Source organism: Aquarana catesbeiana, linkage group LG02, assembly GCF_042186555.1.
Source record: "Aquarana catesbeiana isolate 2022-GZ linkage group LG02, ASM4218655v1, whole genome shotgun sequence".
Classification (NCBI taxonomy): Eukaryota; Metazoa; Chordata; class Amphibia; order Anura; family Ranidae; genus Aquarana; species Aquarana catesbeiana.
In genome coordinates, this window is record NC_133325.1 from 471,320,391 (window position 1) to 471,337,973 (window position 17,583).

Here is a 17,583-nt window from a genome sequence, read left to right on the forward strand (position 1 = left end):
CTGTACTTTGGGGAACATAAATTACATTTATTTTGTTTGTGGTAAAGAAAAGGCCATTGGGAAAAGAGTGCGCGGTTGGGAAAAGCCTTTGCAAGGCATGTGGCCTTGTCTAGTACAGGAAGGGGGAGAGCATGTTCGCTGCTATTCCCTTTTCTGGCCACCCAGGCTGCATGCCTGAATAAGAGTTTAGTTGGGAATAGTAAGGGGAACCCCACACCATTTTTTCTCCTTGTATTTTAATTACTACATTTCAACTAAAAGGTATGATATTGATGTGCTCCTGCTGTATGCAAGCCAAGTTAATTGTAAAAGAAAAAAAATTCCAAAGCCAAATATGTGCTGCCACAGTGTACGCTTTCTCTGAGATTGTCTTTAAAAAAATGTACTACTCTGTAAAAGTAAGTGCAGCTTTAAGCCACCCTCAGGCATGTTTTGTTAAAGGATGTGTGCATTTTTAATGTAGCACTCAAAGCCACACAAAGCTGCATGAAAAAACTCTCTCCCAACTGTATGGTATTTTGTTTAAAAATATTTTTGTATTGGTACATATGCACCATGGCAGTGCCCAGCTACCTGTGCCTTTTCTTAACAATATCATTTTTATTAGCTTTGAAAATGGCCAGAATTTAGTATTAGGATTCCCCTTCCATAGACTTCATTGGGGCTCGTTGCCAAGTTTAGAGTTTGCAGACTTCGTGCTGGGTTTGGCGAATCCCCTCCTAGACTGAACCTGGGAAGATTCACTTGTTCCTAATCAAGAAATTAAAAATGAATGCTCCATTTTAAAGGGACTCATGAAGTAAAACATCTGTGTGATTTGGCTGTAATGTAAGCAGCCTTTCCACCACTCATTTGCTTCATACTAGTTCTGGGAAAGTGAAGATAATCATCTTTATTGAGTCACTGCTCTGAGTTAGTTTGCAGAACTTGAGTCATGTGGTGAATGCTTCAATAAGAGATTAATCCCACTGGTATTTGCTTGAAATTATGACACATGCTATTTTTTAGGCCCCCTGTCAAGGGGCTCTTTTGCAACCTTGTACATTTTTAAATCCTCTAAACATTCAAAATGTCTGGGTTGCTGAGCTTAGGGAGAACCAGTCTCACTTTATCACATTATTAAAATTACAAATATAATAATGTAACTTTGATCCATTGTTGCTTAACTAATTTGCAATATCAATTCAGGAAACCTTGTCTAGTTTTAAAGCCGGGTAGGTGGAGGAGAACAGAGGTAATTCTGCTCAATGATAAGCGTCCTGGTGGAGATTGATTGATTGATTGATTAATTAATTGATGAGACAGTTTAGTGATACAAAAGTGATACAAAAGCATGGCACATCTTAGCATACTCACCAAAACAAACCCTTAATTATATTATTCGAGCTACACTAATAACCTAAATTTGTTTTGCAATTAATCAGTGAAATGACCATATTATCTAGAAATGAGACAGGTTGGATGCCTTTATCCCAATCCTAAACTTTAACTTTTCATAGGCGACATTTCTACTGCTAATTTTTGTCAGTTTTGTTTTGTTGTTATTTCACTTTTTTAACATAAATAAATGTTTCATTTAGTTTTGTTTTTAAATTGATTTCACATTTATTGAATACGTAAAAGGTCTGTTTTATCAGAATCTGAAGGTAAAATGTATTTGCTTTCTAGAGAACTCTTGTGGAAGAGTTCAGAATGATTTTAGCCCTCTCCTCCAAAAAAACATCAATGTTCAGTCATTTTGTGAAGGTGAACCAATATAGCAGGGAGTCTGCACATTCATAGACCAAATACCTATAGTGATACTAGCATTTAATATATATAATATTATACCAGTTATAGTATTACCATTTTGCTATTTAAAACCTGGAACAATTGGGTGGGCTACAGGTAATATGACAAGCCTTAATAAACAACAGAACCAACATATTCTGTAAGCTTTTACAGAAAGCTTTGAACCTTTCACATCAATTGGCCTAATCAAAAGCACACAAGGCCAATTTGGGTGGAGATTGGATAATCGGCTCCTATGTTTTTTGGCGTGGGACTAGAATGTGGAATACTTGGGATGAAGCTTTCACAGGTTCCAGCAAACTTAATAGCTGACTCATACGAAACTACATTTCACTTACTTTCAGCTTACTGTGTGCTAAGTGGGAGGGTTTGTTACAGTCAACTAATCAGTCCCGGTGTTCTAAATTACTGCTGGGAAATGTCAAATTCATTAGCAAGAAATTAGTTTTCCTAAAGCATTCTGTACACATAAATTCCACAGGATTATATTATGACATTGCTTGAGTAATTCAGTTAACAAAAGTAGAATCATCTTTTAAGTGTCAAGAAGAAAGACAGATGGGGTTAATGGAACCCACTTACATGACTTCCGGATGGCAGGAGGACTCTGTACCACATCTGGCTCCGCATTGTCAGCGATCTCAGCCTTGGGGCAACCTATTATAATATGAGAGGTAGGTTCCACTAACCCCTGTGAACTTACAGTATGCATGCCAAATCATGCTAACATTATTATTAGGTAATTTGTGCAAATATACCCTTGAAGTCAACAAATGCTAGACGCCATCAAAATTCATTTGAAAATGATATACTGTACATGTTCAAAGTGTTATATACTACAAAGTAAACTTCAATCTTTTATTGCAGAAGCATCATAAAAATGTAGTTTTACTGCTCTTGCCAATAAAAAATGGTGACTGTAATTTAGATATTTTTTTCAATGAATACACTTTGTAAGGTGAAGTTAATGTTTTGTTAAAAGTCTCTTTTCTTTTTTTTAAATTGTCCCCTGTGCAGGCTTAGGTCATAATGTACTAGTATGCACTGCATTCTTTTGGTGGTATTTGATCACCTCTGCGGTTTTTATTTTTTGCGCTAAAAACAAAAAAAGAGCGACAATTTTGAAAAAAAAGCAATATTTTTTACCTTTTGCTATAATAAATATCCCCAAAAAATATATAAAAAAACAAAACAAATTTCTTTCTCAGTTTAGGCCGATATACAGGGCTTTCTTTTTGCCGGAACTCGGCAGAACGCAGTTCCGGCACCTCTGACAGGCAGCCGTCTCTGCTCTGACCTATCTCACACTAGCGCTGCGCACACAGGGCTGCTGCCTTTTGAGATTTTCGGGTCCCAGCACGGCAACATACAGCTGCCTGTGTTGATTCAAGCAGCAGCTTCTGTCCCTGCCTCTTCTCACACAGTAGCAGGGAGCAGAGAGCAGAGAAGCCCTGAAACTCCACCCCAGCTACAGTACTCAATCGTCTGAAAAGCCCACACATAAAACATGGACTGGAGCACTGGAACAGCAGTGGAAAAGGTGAGCTGAAAAATGGTGGGAAGGGGGGGAGAGAGCCCTCCAGAGACTGAATTCACAGTGAGAGGATAATTGTGAAAGAAGGGAGGGGGGGGGGGGTGATTGTGCAGTGAGGAGGGGGGATGGAAATTTGTCCAGAGAGGAGAACTGGGAAGGGAGCTTTGTACAGAGGTAAGAGCTGCAGAAGGCAGAGCTGTGGAGGGTGGGGGAGGTTGTGTAGAGGTGAAAGCTGTAGGGGAAGCTGGGGGTGCAGAGGTGGGTGTCAATGGTGAGAACTGTGGATTGGGTTGAGCTTTAGATGGGGGATGCAGAAGGGGAGCAGAGATAATATGGATGGAGGTGCAGAGGTGAGTTGTGGAGTGGGGGTGTAAGCTGTAGCTAGAGGGGTGCAGACGTGTGATGGGGGGGAGGTGAGTTGCGGATAGGGGTGCAGAGTGGAGCTTTGGACAGGGAAAGAAGAGGTGGGCTGTGGATGAGGGTTGCAGAGGTTTGGTGTGGATGGAGGACTCAGAGGTAAGCAAAGAGATAAACAGAAGAGAGGATTTGATGGTTACTTTTGGGGGGATACTTGAGGAGAAAGACCAGGGAAATTTGCTGGGGAACAGTAAGACCCCTTTCACACTGGGGTAGTGCAGGTGTTAGTGGTAAAATGCTAAAACTAGCGGCGCTTTACCTCTGTTATAGCAGCGCTTTGGCACCACTAGCAGGGTGCTTTTAACCCCCAAGAAGAGGTTAAAAAGGGGTTAAAATCGACCACGTAGCACTGCTTTCAAAATGCTTTTAAGGCGCTTTGAAAGCAGTGCCTATTCATTTCAATGGCAGGGGCGGTGGAGGAGGGGTGTATACACCCCTCCCCCACCGCCCCAAAGATGCTGCTTGCAGGACTTTTTTTTCCTGGCCTGCAAGTGGACTGCCCCGGTGTGAGAGCACTCAGGCTTTTACACTGAGGCTGCAGAAGAGGCCATTTAAAGATGCTATTTTTAGAGCAAAAACGCATCTAAAGCGCCTCAGTGTGAAAGGGGTCTAAAGCATACAGAGTTAGTGACCAAGAGTACGTAATGTATGGCAATTTTGTACATTACATACTCAGAACCACTATACTCTGTGTGCTGTGCTGTATGTTACATATTAAGGCCTCGATAGGGTACTCCTGAATGCTGTACTCTGTACAATGGGTTTTGCATTACATACCCCTGAGCCCAGCACTCTGTATGCTGGACTGCATATTATACACTTTACCGCCATTCTCTGTGTGCTGGGCTCTATTTTACATATTCCTGACCCCTGCACTCTGTACACAGGGCTATATGCTCCATATTTCTGAGAACAAGGGACGCTTCGCATTGAATGTAAGTATCCTGTTTGCTGTTTTTTTTATGCACCCTGTGTGATATGCACTGCTCACAATTGCACAATACACACTCCTGAGCCCTATGTGTTATAAAGTCCTGAGTCCTGTACTTTGTGTGTTACACATTCCTGAACCATATCCGATGGAAAATGTCCGATCGGAGCGTGTTGTCGGAAATTCCGATCGTGTGTGGGCTCCATCGGACATTTTCCATCAGATTTTCTGACACACAAAGTTGGAGAGCAGGAGATAAAATTTTCCGACAACAAAATCCGTTGTCGGAAATTCCGATCGTGTGTACACAAATCCGACGGACAAAGTGCCACGCATGCTCAGAATAAATAAAGAGATGAAAGCTATTGGCCACTGCCCCGTTTATAGTCCCAACGTACGTGTTTTACGTCACCGCGTTTAGAACGATCGGATTTTCCGACAACTTTGTGTGACCGTGTGTATGCAAGACAAGTTTGAGCCAACATCCGTCGGAAAAAATCCTAGGATTTTGTTGTCGGAATGTCCGAACAAAGTCCGACCGTGTGTACGCCCTATTACAGTTATTTGACGCCACTGTACTTCTCTCCTCTAAGGAAGGTGTGTCTGGGGGTAGAGTTTGGGCGTGGTTTGGGGGTGGGCTTTGGGCGTGGTTGTGGGTGGGGATTTGGGCTGGGAGGATGAGTTCCTGCACCTATTTTCTGAGAAAAAAAGTCCTGCCGATATGTATTCTTCTACATATTTTTGGTAAAGAAAAAAAATCTCAATAAGCGTATATTGATTGGTTTGCGCAAAAGTTATAGCATCTACAAAATAGGGGATAGGTTTATGTCATTTTTATTATTATATTTTTTATTAGTAATGGCGCCGATCTGCGATTTTTATCGTGATTGCGACATTATGGTGGACACATCGGACACTCTTGACACTATTTTGGGGCCAGTGATTTATACAGCGATCAGTGCTATAAAAATGCACTGATTACTGTGTAAATGACACTGGCAGGGAAGGGGTTAAACACTAGGGGGCGATCAAGGGGTTAAGTGTATCCTAAGGAGTGATTCTAACTGTAGGGGGAATGGGCTCACTACAACATGACAGAGATCACTTCTCCCGATGACAGGGAGCAGTAGATGTCTGTCATGTTGCTAGGCAGAACAGGGAAATGCCTTGTTTACATAGGCATCTCCCCGTTCTGCCGCTACGTGACATGATCGCGGGCCCCCCGTGGACATCGAGGCCACGGGACCCGCGGGCATAGTCACGGAGTACGCGGTGGGCGCGTGCACGCCCACAATGCCATGATTTAAAGGGGACGTACCTGTACGCCCATTTGCCCAGCCGCGACATTGTGCCAACGTACATCGCCATGTGTTGGTCGGCATGTGGTTAAAATAATACAGTATAAACTTATTTTTTAGTCCCCGAACAAAGGAATATTTGCACAGCTACCTATTTAGCATCTCAAAATACGAAAAAACATACCTGTAAGTTTCTCGTATTTTTCATTTTTCTTCTTCTTGTTCATATGTAGTTCTGTCAGTTTTTCATCTATTTCAACACATGGTGGTGCTGGGTTCTGAGTTTCCAAGTAGTCCACCTCTCTCTCTAGCCGGTCAACGCGAACATTTGTGTTCTCCACTTCATTCCTCACTGCTTCTCGCTCTTTTTCTATGTTTTCCAGCATTTTCAGTACCTGGTTCTTGAAATCTCGAAGTTCTGAGCTGTAGCGGTTGCTATGATCATGCCATTGTGCAATTCTTTCCTGCAAACATAGTTTAAGTTTGTTAACACTTTCAATGGGAACCCTTAAAGTGGTATTAAACCCAAAAACAAAAATGTAATTATAAATATATTGCAGCTTACCAATTCTTATAAATGGCAGCTCCATTTATTTTTTAGGCTTTTTTGTTAAATTATTTTTTTTTCACCTATTGGTCCAGCCCGTAAGTCTGATATTTTTCAACTTCCTGTAACAAACATAGACTTGTGCACAACAGAAAATTTCGTTTAGTTTCGGTTCGTTGTCGCTTGTAAAATATATAATTTCGTTCTGTTATATTCGTTATGTTACGTTAATTCGTTTTTGGATAATTCGTTATTTCTGTAGAGTGTCAATATTTGTTTTACTGAATCTCGAATCATGTCGAATTCATTCGCTATAATTTCTTTCGTATTAGTTGAAATTCGATATTTATGTATTATACAATATTATACAATATAATGATTTGTAGTTTGGAAAGTTTATTGAATCCATTAACACACACAATGACACACACAATGACAATATCTCTTCTCCTCTGCTCAAATACAATATAACACTCTTCTCACTCAGTTCTCAGGAATGCACTTTGCCAGTAATCCAACCTCCAGCACAAAATTAATCAGCTGATTGGAGTGTAAGATTTACTTTGAGTTGACCTGTTGTTTCAAGGGGGGGAAATGCCTAAAAAAAAAAACGTATGCAGCCGCCACATTTAGGGATTGGATAGCTACAAAATATTACAATTTTGTTTTTAGGTTTAAAGTAGAACCATAGGCAAAACTTTTAGATAGAGCAAGGAAGACTTATAACCCCTGACAGATTTTCTTTTTGCCATCTGTGTCCCATTGCAGAGTTTTCCTACACTTCTTGTCTCATAGCCAAAGGGGATGTGAGAGGAAAACCCTGCGAATTAGGGGAATTCCTTAGGGGTCACCAGAACTACTGTCCCCATTGGAAGATTTCCACTCTATTTCTTTTTTGGGTACAACCCAACATTTGGGATTTTCTTTTACTTTCACTTTCTATAATAATGGTAACCAGGAAAAATAGGGTGAATCTCCATAATGAGGGCACAAACAGCAATAAAAACCGACAGGGGTTTTAATACTGCCCCACCCTTTCCAAAAAAATAAATAAAATGTATTGCTATTATACTTTCATACTACTTTAAACAATGCTTTTAATATAAACTTTTTTTTTTGTTTGTTTACCAGAATTAGTTTTCCGAACAATTTATTTTAAATCCAACATATAATGTCTTTTGAAATGATAGTGTTTATGTAATTACTTTTAGTCTTTTAGTAACCTCACTTGTGTAAACAGCAGCTTTGGTCTTTGAAGCAAGACAGCTGCTGCATAGACATTCGCTTTCTGAAGAGTTCTGTGAGATACATGCTTATCTTTGATGTGGTTATATGGGTTTTTTTTCTGCTCTTGGAAATGTATTAAAGAGCAGAGAGGAAAAAGAAAGGTCACGCACTAAACCTACAGTGTGGAAAACTCAGAAGAGCAGCACATGCTCAGAATGTACTTCCACATCAATGAAATAATGATAAAACCTTTTCATGTTGACATTTAACCAAGAGCAAAAGGCTTCAAAGAATAAATAGGCCGCCATTTTATACCTAAACCCAAAATGTAAGTTTATCAAGTTTGGAAATACATTAAAAGTATTTACATGGTAAACAACATAAGGGTTTTACTACTAGAGTCTGTAGGCTTTAGTGTTCTGGTTTTCACCCACCAAACCATTTTAATTTAACCTGAACAACTACCTGCCAAAGGGTAGAATTAGGAAGGCATTTCTGAATTATTTAATGTGTGAGAGAGTTTTTATTCATCTTGTTAATGATGTTTAATTTCTGCTATGTTGTGAAATTGTGTAATCTTCACAATATAAGTATAACTAGGGTGTAAATATTAGTATGCAAAATCGGTGAGCTACTAATGCTATCAAGTAAATACTGCAACTGCGATAAAATCAGAAGCTCATTCAATTTACTCATATGTGTACTTTGTAATCCCCTTTGTTCAGAAAACTCCTTATGGGGTCAGTAGGAGTGTACAGAGCTGAAGCCGGTGCACTATTTTATATATCTTTTTCAGTCTCATCTTCCTGTATCACAGATATCATTAAAATTTCTAAAGCAAGTTTGAATTTGATTGATGTGTGTGAGACACTTCTTAGTACTGTTTTTTATTTTTTTTACGTTAGGCTTTTTGTGTGTGACTGGCAGCAGAGGGCTCATAGTTAGTATTCCAGAATTGCAAGAAAGTGCATTCCAGGTTCACCCAGCTTCCCACTAAATTAAGTACAGTGGACTGTGCATTCTGGTTATGCATGGATGAAATCCTGAAGCACTGAGCAGGTAGGCTGTCCTCTTTGTATTAAGCTCAATGTTTCATTTTCAATTTTGACTGGAGTAAACTTTTAATTCTTCTGACATTCTTTATTAGTTTTCAATATAGTGGTCCTAATCCAGCAGTGCTCTGGTGAATGATTACTACCTCCACACTTATGCAATGTTCCTCTATAATGAACAATGATTTGCTTTGGGGTATTTTTTTTTTATTATTTTCAGCTTCTAGATTGCAAGTTATGTGTCTGTAGACTTTGATTTTCTTAAAGTGGATTTCTACCCAAAAGTGGAACTTCCGCTTACATGCCACATTTGGCATGAAATTTTTTTTGGGGGGGGAGTGGGTGCTTAGTTTTGAGTGGGACTTCCTGTCCACTTCCTGCTTCCGCCTACAGGCCACCAAGGCGACTCCTCCCCTCCCTCTTGGCAATCTTCTGGGACATGTGACAGGTCCCAGAAGATTGCCTGTCCACTGGGAGAGAGCAGTGTGACTCACACATGCACAGTGCCCTAGAGTTTCTGAAAATGGTGGTCAAAGTTGCTATGGATTAGAGAGGATTGTCAGTCTCAATAAATAAATAAAATCAGCCGCTACAAATATTGTAACTGCTGACCAGTGGTGGGTGGTGGTTTTTCCTTTTGGTGGGGCGGCCAAACAGCAACCCCCCCCCCCCCCCCGTGAGAACGTTCGGGACATTAAAGCCCGGCACTCACCCCATCTAGGAAGCAGGCAGGCAGAGTGTCCGGTGAGGGTCAGCTTTCTTTATTCCTCCTCCTGTGGATCATGGCAGCTTCCGCCGTGCATCTCCTTCCTCCTCGGCATCCAATAGGATCATCTGTCCTTTCAGCCAATCGGGAAATGGGTATCAGACCAGTGCTTCCTGATTGGCAGAGAGGTGATTCAGTGTTAGGAAATCGAATATTCATTTGCTTTTCTAACACACCTGGGTGGGCTCCAAGCGGAATGCTCTGTGCCACGAGTCCATCCTATTTTGAAGCCTATTAGAGCTTTTGGCTCTAATCGGGTGCTTAAAAAAAAAACACCCCCGCCACTGTAATTCATGCGCCCGTGGTCCTGAAAGGGGCCGAATGCATGAATAGGGGGTGGCAGCGGCGATGGAAAGGAGAGGCAGCGTCCATGTGCCCTTAATGGATGGGCCGTCTGACTTTTAAAAACACATTCCTGTCCAGAGATCCAGTGCTGTCCTCGCCCGGGCCAGTTCTTCATCAGTCTTTGGGGCCCCAGACTTTTGGAGGGCCGGATTGTGGCCAGCAGAAGTGGAAATTTTTCTGGCATCAATGGAAGTAAATAATGCAACATTTGGCATTAGTGGGAGGAATAGTTCCCCATTGTTGGTATCATTGGGAGGAATAGTGCCCCACTGTTGGTGTCAGTGGGAGAAATGGTGCCCCACTGTTGATGTCAGTTGGCAGGATAATGTCTCATATCAATGGGAGGGATATGCTTCAAGGGCCGGATAAAGGCAAACAAAGGGTCACATTCGGCCCCTGGGCCACAGTTTGGAGACCACTGCTTTATATGATACCTATTTTGCTGACTAACAAATGAAACAGGCCACAGATCTATAGTTGATTTTTATAAGGATAATTTTGATTCAGTTGACCACACAGTATAACTGTTAAAATCCATTGCTGTTTTAACCTCTCATATTAACATATGTTATACATTAGTGTGGAAGAATTAACTTATGGAATTCCATTTAGTGCTGTGCTAAAAAAATTCTTCAGTCAACTGTTTAGGATGCTGCAAAGGGGGCGTTAGGCAGTATCCAAAAGAGACAGGGAGAGAGCAATATCATAATGCAAAAGAAAACATTTCTAAAAATGATGGTCAGATCTTGACATTATGGCGGCAAATAGATCTGAATGTTACAAATATGTTGTGATCTGGGAGCCGCACATCTGCCTGCATTTTCTAATGGGAACACTTGCTTTAGCAACAATTGTTTAAGGACTCATTTACACCTGCTTCAAAATGTGGCATTTGACATCCTTTTTTAAATGCCAATCAAAGCACCGCTCACTAAATAAAATGGTTAGCTTACAGTCTAGTTTACACTGTTAGATTTGTTTTGCTTTGATTCACTTCAAAAAATATACCCCATGTTGCTTTCTTAGTGCTTCAAAACATCTCAAAAGCCCCCATAGAAGTTTACCACAATGCTCAATAACACCTGCAGCATTTTTATTCAGATATATTTTATTTATACAGAGTTGGCTTCATTTTGTATTGGAGGTATGAGATATCCCAGGATTCACAGTGAAACCAACAAGCAAACCAGAAAAACATCATTAGTAGCCACTTCCAGTTTATGTGTATATATTCTGGGAGTAACTGGTACAGATATCACACCTAGTGTGCAGAATGGAGCAGCAGGTAGGTAAGCAGGGTCTGGACTGGAGTGGAGCAGCTAGCAGATGGCACAAAAATTTTGCAATGTAGGAACGCTATGGTGGAAGGTGTGCGAGGACCAGAGAGATAGGACTGAGTAGTGGAGAATCAGCAGAGCTGAGAGACTAGGGCGGGAGAAGCTAGCAGATGTCATACGTTGTGTGCAGCATGGGAGCAAGAAATGGGGAGGTGAGTGGGGACTGGAGAGAGGAGAGGATCAGCAAAACCAGAGGATCAGCAGACCTTGGGGTTATTACTGAGTGGGGGATCAGCAGAGCTGGGGGTTAATACTGAATGGGGGATCAACAGAGTTGGAGGTTACTAATAAACGCAGGATCAACAGAGCTGGAGGTTACTAATAAAGGCAGGATCAACAGAGCTGGAGGTTACTAATAAAGGCAGGATCAACAGAGCTGGAGGTTACTAATAAAGGCAGGATCAGCAGAGTTGGGGGTACTACTGAGCAGGGCTGATCCTAGGGTCACCGGTGCCTGGGTGCAGAAATATTTCTGGTGCCCCCGCATGGGCGTGGTCATCTTACCAACTCCTCCCCTTTACAAATGTTTCTATGGCAACGACTCAAACACAGAGATGCTCCCCTAAGAAGTCTTTGTTACCCTGGGATCCTCTCATGATCTTTTAACAATAAAAAAAATACTACAGGAAGAGCGTACACTAATGAGACCTGGAGGGGGTCTCTCTGATGCACACAGAGATGGCTTCTGTTAGAGAGTCTGTTAGAAAGAGCCCCCAGACATATTACAGGAGATGGTCAGAGACTGCAATCATGGTACAGGAGATGGTCAGAGACTGCAGACATAATACAGGAGATGATCAGAGACTGCAGACATAGTACAGGAGATGGTTAGAGACTGCAGACATAGTACAGTAGATGGTCAGAGACTGCAGACATAGTACAGGAGATGGTCAGAGACTGCAGACATGGTACAGGAGATGATCAGAGACTGCAGACAGGATATAAGAGATGATCAGAGACTGCAGACATACTACAGGAGATGGTCAGAGACTGCAGACATAGTACAGGAGATGGTCAGAGACTGCAGACATAGTACAGGAGATGATCAGAGACTGCAGCCAGGATATAAGAGATGATCAGAGACTGCAGACATAGTACAGGAGATGGTCAGACTGCAGACATAGTACAGGAGATGGTCAGACTGCAGACATGGTACAGGAGATGATCAGAGACTGCAGACATAGCACAGGAGATGGTCAGACTGCAGACATGGTACAGGAGATGATCAGAGACTGCAGACATAGTACAGGAGACGGTCAGAGACTGCAGACACGATACAAGAGATGATCAGAGACTGCAATCATAGTACAGGAGATGCCCAGAGACTGCAGACATAGTACAGGAGGTGGTCGGAGACTGCAGACATAGTACAGGAGATGATCAGAGACTGCAGACATAGTACAGGAGATGATCAGAGACTGCAGACATAGTACAGAAGATGGTCAGAGACTGCAGACATAGCACAGGAGATGATCAGAGACTGCAGACATAGTACAAGAGATGATCAGAGACTGCAGACATAGTACAGGAGATGGTCAGAGACTGCAGACATAGTACAGGAGACGGTCAGAGATTGTAGACATGGTACAGGAGACGGTCAGAGACTGCAGACATGGTACAGGAGATGATCAGAGACTGCAGACATAGTACAGGAGATGGTCAGAGACTGCAGACATAGTACAGGAGACGGTCAGAGACTGCAGACATGGTACAGGAGATGGTCAGAGACTGCAGACATGATACAAGAGATGATCAGAGACTGCAATCATAGTACAGGAGATGCCCAGAGACTGCAGACATAGTACAGGAGATGGTCAGAGACTGCAGACATAGTACAGGAGATGGCCAGAGATTGCAGACATACTACAGAAGATGATCAGAGACTGCAGACATAGTACAGTAGATGGTCAGAGACTGCAGACATAATACAGGAGATGATCAGAGACTGCAGACATAGTACAGGAGACGATCAGAGACTGCAGATATGATACAGGAGATGGTCAGAGACTGCAGACATAGTACAGGAGATGGTCAGAGACTGCAGTTCCTATGGACGTTAGTAGATAATGGCCGATCGGCCCTCTCACCTGACCCAGCGATACAGCAACGGTTCCTCTGATCAGGAGTCAGCTCACTCTGAATTGCCCATTGCGACTCCGCTGGGTAGCACCTAGATCTGTATTCTGGCAATGACTCCATTCCTTTCTCCGCCAGGGATGGCGCTAGGCTGTGTGGCTTTCCTTCTGGTGGTGCAGGGCCAGGGCCGGATTTGCCACAAGGCCACCGAGGCCAGGCTTTGGGGCGGCAGTGGTGTAGGGGCGGCGCCGCACCTGCAGCGACTTCGCGGCCGCCCCCCCTTTCGTGCTGCCCATTAAAGTCTATTATGGGCACCAGTGCCCATAGAAAAGATGGCCGCGAGCCGACCACGCAACTGTGCATGCGCCGTTCCGGAGCTGGCCGGGCTCGGGAAAGCTCGTAAGCGCTCGGCCGGGCGGCGCATGCGCAGTAGTGTGATTGCGCCGCCCGGTGCCATTTTTGAATAAATCAAGAGTAGGTAGTAATGTCAGCGGTGCAGCGGCGGGGGAGAGAGATGACATCTCTCATTGCCCGCACCGCTGTTCCGCCCTCCTCCTTCTGATGGCAGGCAGCATGGCAAGGGACATCCCAATCTGGTGGCAGGCATGGTGGCAAGTGACATCCCTATCTGGTGGCAGGCATAGTGGCAAGTGACATCCCCATCTGGTGGCAGGCATGGTGGCAAGTGACATCCCCATCTGGTGGCAGGCATGGTGGCAAGTGACATCCTCATCTGGTGGCAGGCAGCGTGGCAAGTGACATCCCCATCTGGTGGCAGGCAGCGTGGCAAATGACATCCCCATCTGGTGGCAGGCAGTGTGGCAAGTGACATCCCCATCTGGTGGCAGGCAGCGTGGCAAGTGACATCCCCATCTGGTGGCAGGCATGGTGGCAAGTGACATCCCCATCTGGTGGCAGGCATAGTGGCAAGTGACATCTCCATCTGGTGGCAGGCATAGTGGCAAGTGACATCCCCATCTGGTGGCAGGCAGCGTGGCAAGTGACATCCCCATCTGGTGGCAGGCAGCGTGGCAAGTGACATCCCCATCTGGTGGCAGGCATAGTGCAAGTGACATCCCCATCTGGTGGCAGGCATAGTGGCAAGTGACATCTCCATCTGGTGGCAGGCAGCATGGCAAGTGACATCCCCATCTGGTGGCAGGCATAGTGGCAAGTGACATCTCCATCTGGTGGCAGGCATAGTGGCAAGTGACATCCCCATCTGGTGGCAGGCAGCGTGGCAAGTGACATCCCCATCTGGTGGCAGGCATAGTGGCAAGTGACACGCTCAGGGCTCCCAATGATTCTGCATTATGGTGAGTTGAACTATTTCAGTTTATATTACAATGTAATGATAGAAATAATGTGTTTCAATCATCCTGACACCATAACAACCATGGTGCCGGGGATGATTGAAGCACTAACACCAGCCATTGCCTTGAAAAATTGCCTGTGAAAAATCCTTACCCCTCGCGCGCTTACCCTGAAGTATTTTTAGTCTGTACAATTAAAGCCAGTTATTTTCAGTGTTCTCGTGTATGGAGATATGTTTTTAATTGATCTATTGTAGAAGTAATCGATAAAGAACGTGGTGTGTGTGTATGTGTGTGTGTGGGGGGGGCGGCATCGAAGGACCCGGCCTTGGGGCGGCAAAGGGAGTAAATCCGGGCCTGCGCAGGGCAGCGGGGTTTTCTCTCTGATGGTGTTCCCTCAGCACTGTCCTGTCACGTACCTCATTGGAGTCTGAAATGACGAGGTCAGTCTCTCTTGTATCTCCGGCCCTGGACCCGCTGAGAGTGGAAACAGAAGGAGCCAAGGGACTGGAGGAACACGAGTGCCTGCAGATGTAGCCCTGGAGGCCTGAAGCAGGAGATGCGACTCTTGGAAGACAGGAAGTCGCAGCAAGTCACTGAAATGAAGATGCAGATACTCAGGTTGCAGAGAAGAGCCAAACATCAGACAGGAGCGTAGTCACAAGGATAGCCGGGTTCGGTAGCAGGCGGGCAGTGAGGTACCAAGTCATCAGGCAGGAGCAGGGTCAAATAGGAGGCCGGGATCAGGAACCGATAACCAGAATAGGAGAATCCAGCAACAAGGTCAGGGATAGCCAAGGTTCAGCAGCTAGTATCAGGCAGGTAACAATAACAGGATACGGGTACAGGAACGACTGAAGTTCTGTCAGCAACCATCAGGAGACGGTGCACCCCTTAAATAGGCCGTCTGGCGCCAAAGGGCAGCGTGGACGCGCTTCTGCGGGTGCGCACACTGCTCCGCTCACGCGCATTGGCGCATCTGTGATCGGTAGAATTCTGTATGCACGCGCACATGCACGAGTGCACCCGGAGCGCAATGGCAGCTTTCTTACATTACCCCCTCCTTATGGGCAGCCTCCGGATGCCCCTCAGGGGCTTCTTTACCGGGTGACGCTGGTAAAAGGCCCATATTTTTTGCGGGCATGAACATTAGCAACTGGTTCCCAAGAATTGTCCTCCGGGCCATACCCCTTCCATTTAAGCAAGAATTGTGTTTGGCCCCTTTTGGTTATACAATCCAGCACAGCTTCAACTTCATACTCCTCGTTTCCTTCAACGAGCAGTGGAGGAGGGCTTTCCAGATCCAGGTTGGGAAAGGGGTTAGGCATTGTTAATTTTAGTAGGGAGATATGGAATACCAGATGAATTTTTAGATTCTTCGGTAGCACCAATTCAAAGGCCACAGGGTTGATTTTTCTTTTAACCGGAAAAGGCCCCAAGTATTTCGGACCGAGTTTCTTGGAGGGATTTGCGGTAGATAACCAGACCTTGTCTCCCGGTTCCAAGTTCAAGTTACCCCTCTTCTTCTTGTCAAAGAATTTTTTGTTGCTTGCCTGAGCTTTAGAGATGGTATCCTGGAGTAATTTATTGTTAACGTTGAAAAAGTTCAATCTGTCTTGCACAGCGGGTACGGAAGATTCTGTAGGCAACTCCGGCAGGAAGGAAGGGTGATTTCCATAATTGGCAAAGAAAGGTGATTGTTGGGTGGCAGAGTGAATGGAGTTATTATAAGCAAATTCTGCCAGTGGTAGAAGAGGTGACCAGTCATCTTGAGAGAAAGAGGTAAACAAATATTGTTCCAAGGTCTGCCTAGTTCTCTCCGTCTGTCCATTAGTCTGAGGATGGTAAGCAGTGGACAGACGGAGTTCAATGTTCAAGGCTTCACACAGGGATCTCCAAAATCTGGAGGTGAATTGCATCCCTCGGTCAGAGATGATATTGTCAGGAACACCGTGTAGTCCTACAATTTCCTTAATAAATGTGGAGGCAGTCTCAGCGGCAGAAGGGGTGCCTTGCAGGGGTACAAAATGTGCCATCTTGGTCAGATGATCAACCACAACAAATATAGAGGTAAAGTTCTCAGACGGGGGAAGCTCCATGATGAAATCCATAGATATCATGCTCCACGGTTTCTTTGGCACAGGAAGACATTCCAGTAGACCCCAAGTTTTGGCTCGAAGTAGGAGGAAGTTCTTGGCTGGCAGGATAGTGTCTGGCTCCGAGGTTCGGACTGGATCATGGAACATGCGCGACAGCGCGTCAGGTTTGCCATTCTTGGAACCCGGACGGAAGGTGATGTGGAATATGAAGCGAGAGAAAAACAACGCCCATCTTGCCTGCCGGGGTCTCAGTCTCTAGGCAGTTCGTAAATATTCCAAGTTTTTGTGATCGGTAAAGATGTGGATAGGGTGAGAGGCTCCCTCCAACAAGTAACGCCACTCCTCAAGTGCAGCCTTGATGGCCAACAATTCCTGGTCTCCCACATCATAGTTCCTCTCAGAAGAATTCAGTTTCTTGGAGAAGAAGGCCACGGGATGCAGTAGAGATTTAGGGCCCTGTCGCTGGGATAGAATAGCTCCCACAGCGTTCTCAGAGGCATCTACCTCCAAAACATAGGCCAAGGATGGGTCGGGGTGCTTCAGAATGGGAGCCGAAGTGAGCAAGGTCTTCAATTGTTTAAAGGAGGCTTGAGCTTCAGGGCCCCATTGGAAGGGAACATGCTGTTTGGTTAGTTGGGTAATAGGGGAAATTATGCCAGAAAAGTCTTTAATGAATTTCCTATAAAAATTAGCCAATCCCACGAACCTTTGCACAGTCTTTCTGTCTGTAGGGGCTGGCCATTCCAGGACTGCAGCAACCTTCTGGGGATCCATAGAAATGCCACCAGCGGAAATAACAAGTCCAAAAAACTGTATACACTGCCTTTCGAAGTCACACTTCTCCGCTTTG

At 44.3% G+C, this 17,583-nt stretch overlaps 1 protein-coding gene across 2 annotated transcripts in view; it reads right to left on the minus strand.

Moving 5' to 3' along the window:
• OLFML3 (olfactomedin like 3) overlaps window positions 1–17,583 on the minus strand; it is a 43,015-nt gene that overhangs the window by 14,572 nt on the left and 10,860 nt on the right. Inside the window, exons 2-3 of one of the 2 annotated variants that reach the window (XM_073615704.1) lie at window positions 6,156–6,435; window positions 2,374–2,448 (exon numbers count right to left, since the gene is read on the minus strand). In XM_073615704.1, coding sequence (XP_073471805.1) covers window positions 2,374–2,448; window positions 6,156–6,435 — 355 coding nt within the window. The remainder of the gene's footprint in view (window positions 1–2,373; window positions 2,449–6,155; window positions 6,436–17,583) is intronic. The other variant, XM_073615705.1, reaches the window with a different exon arrangement.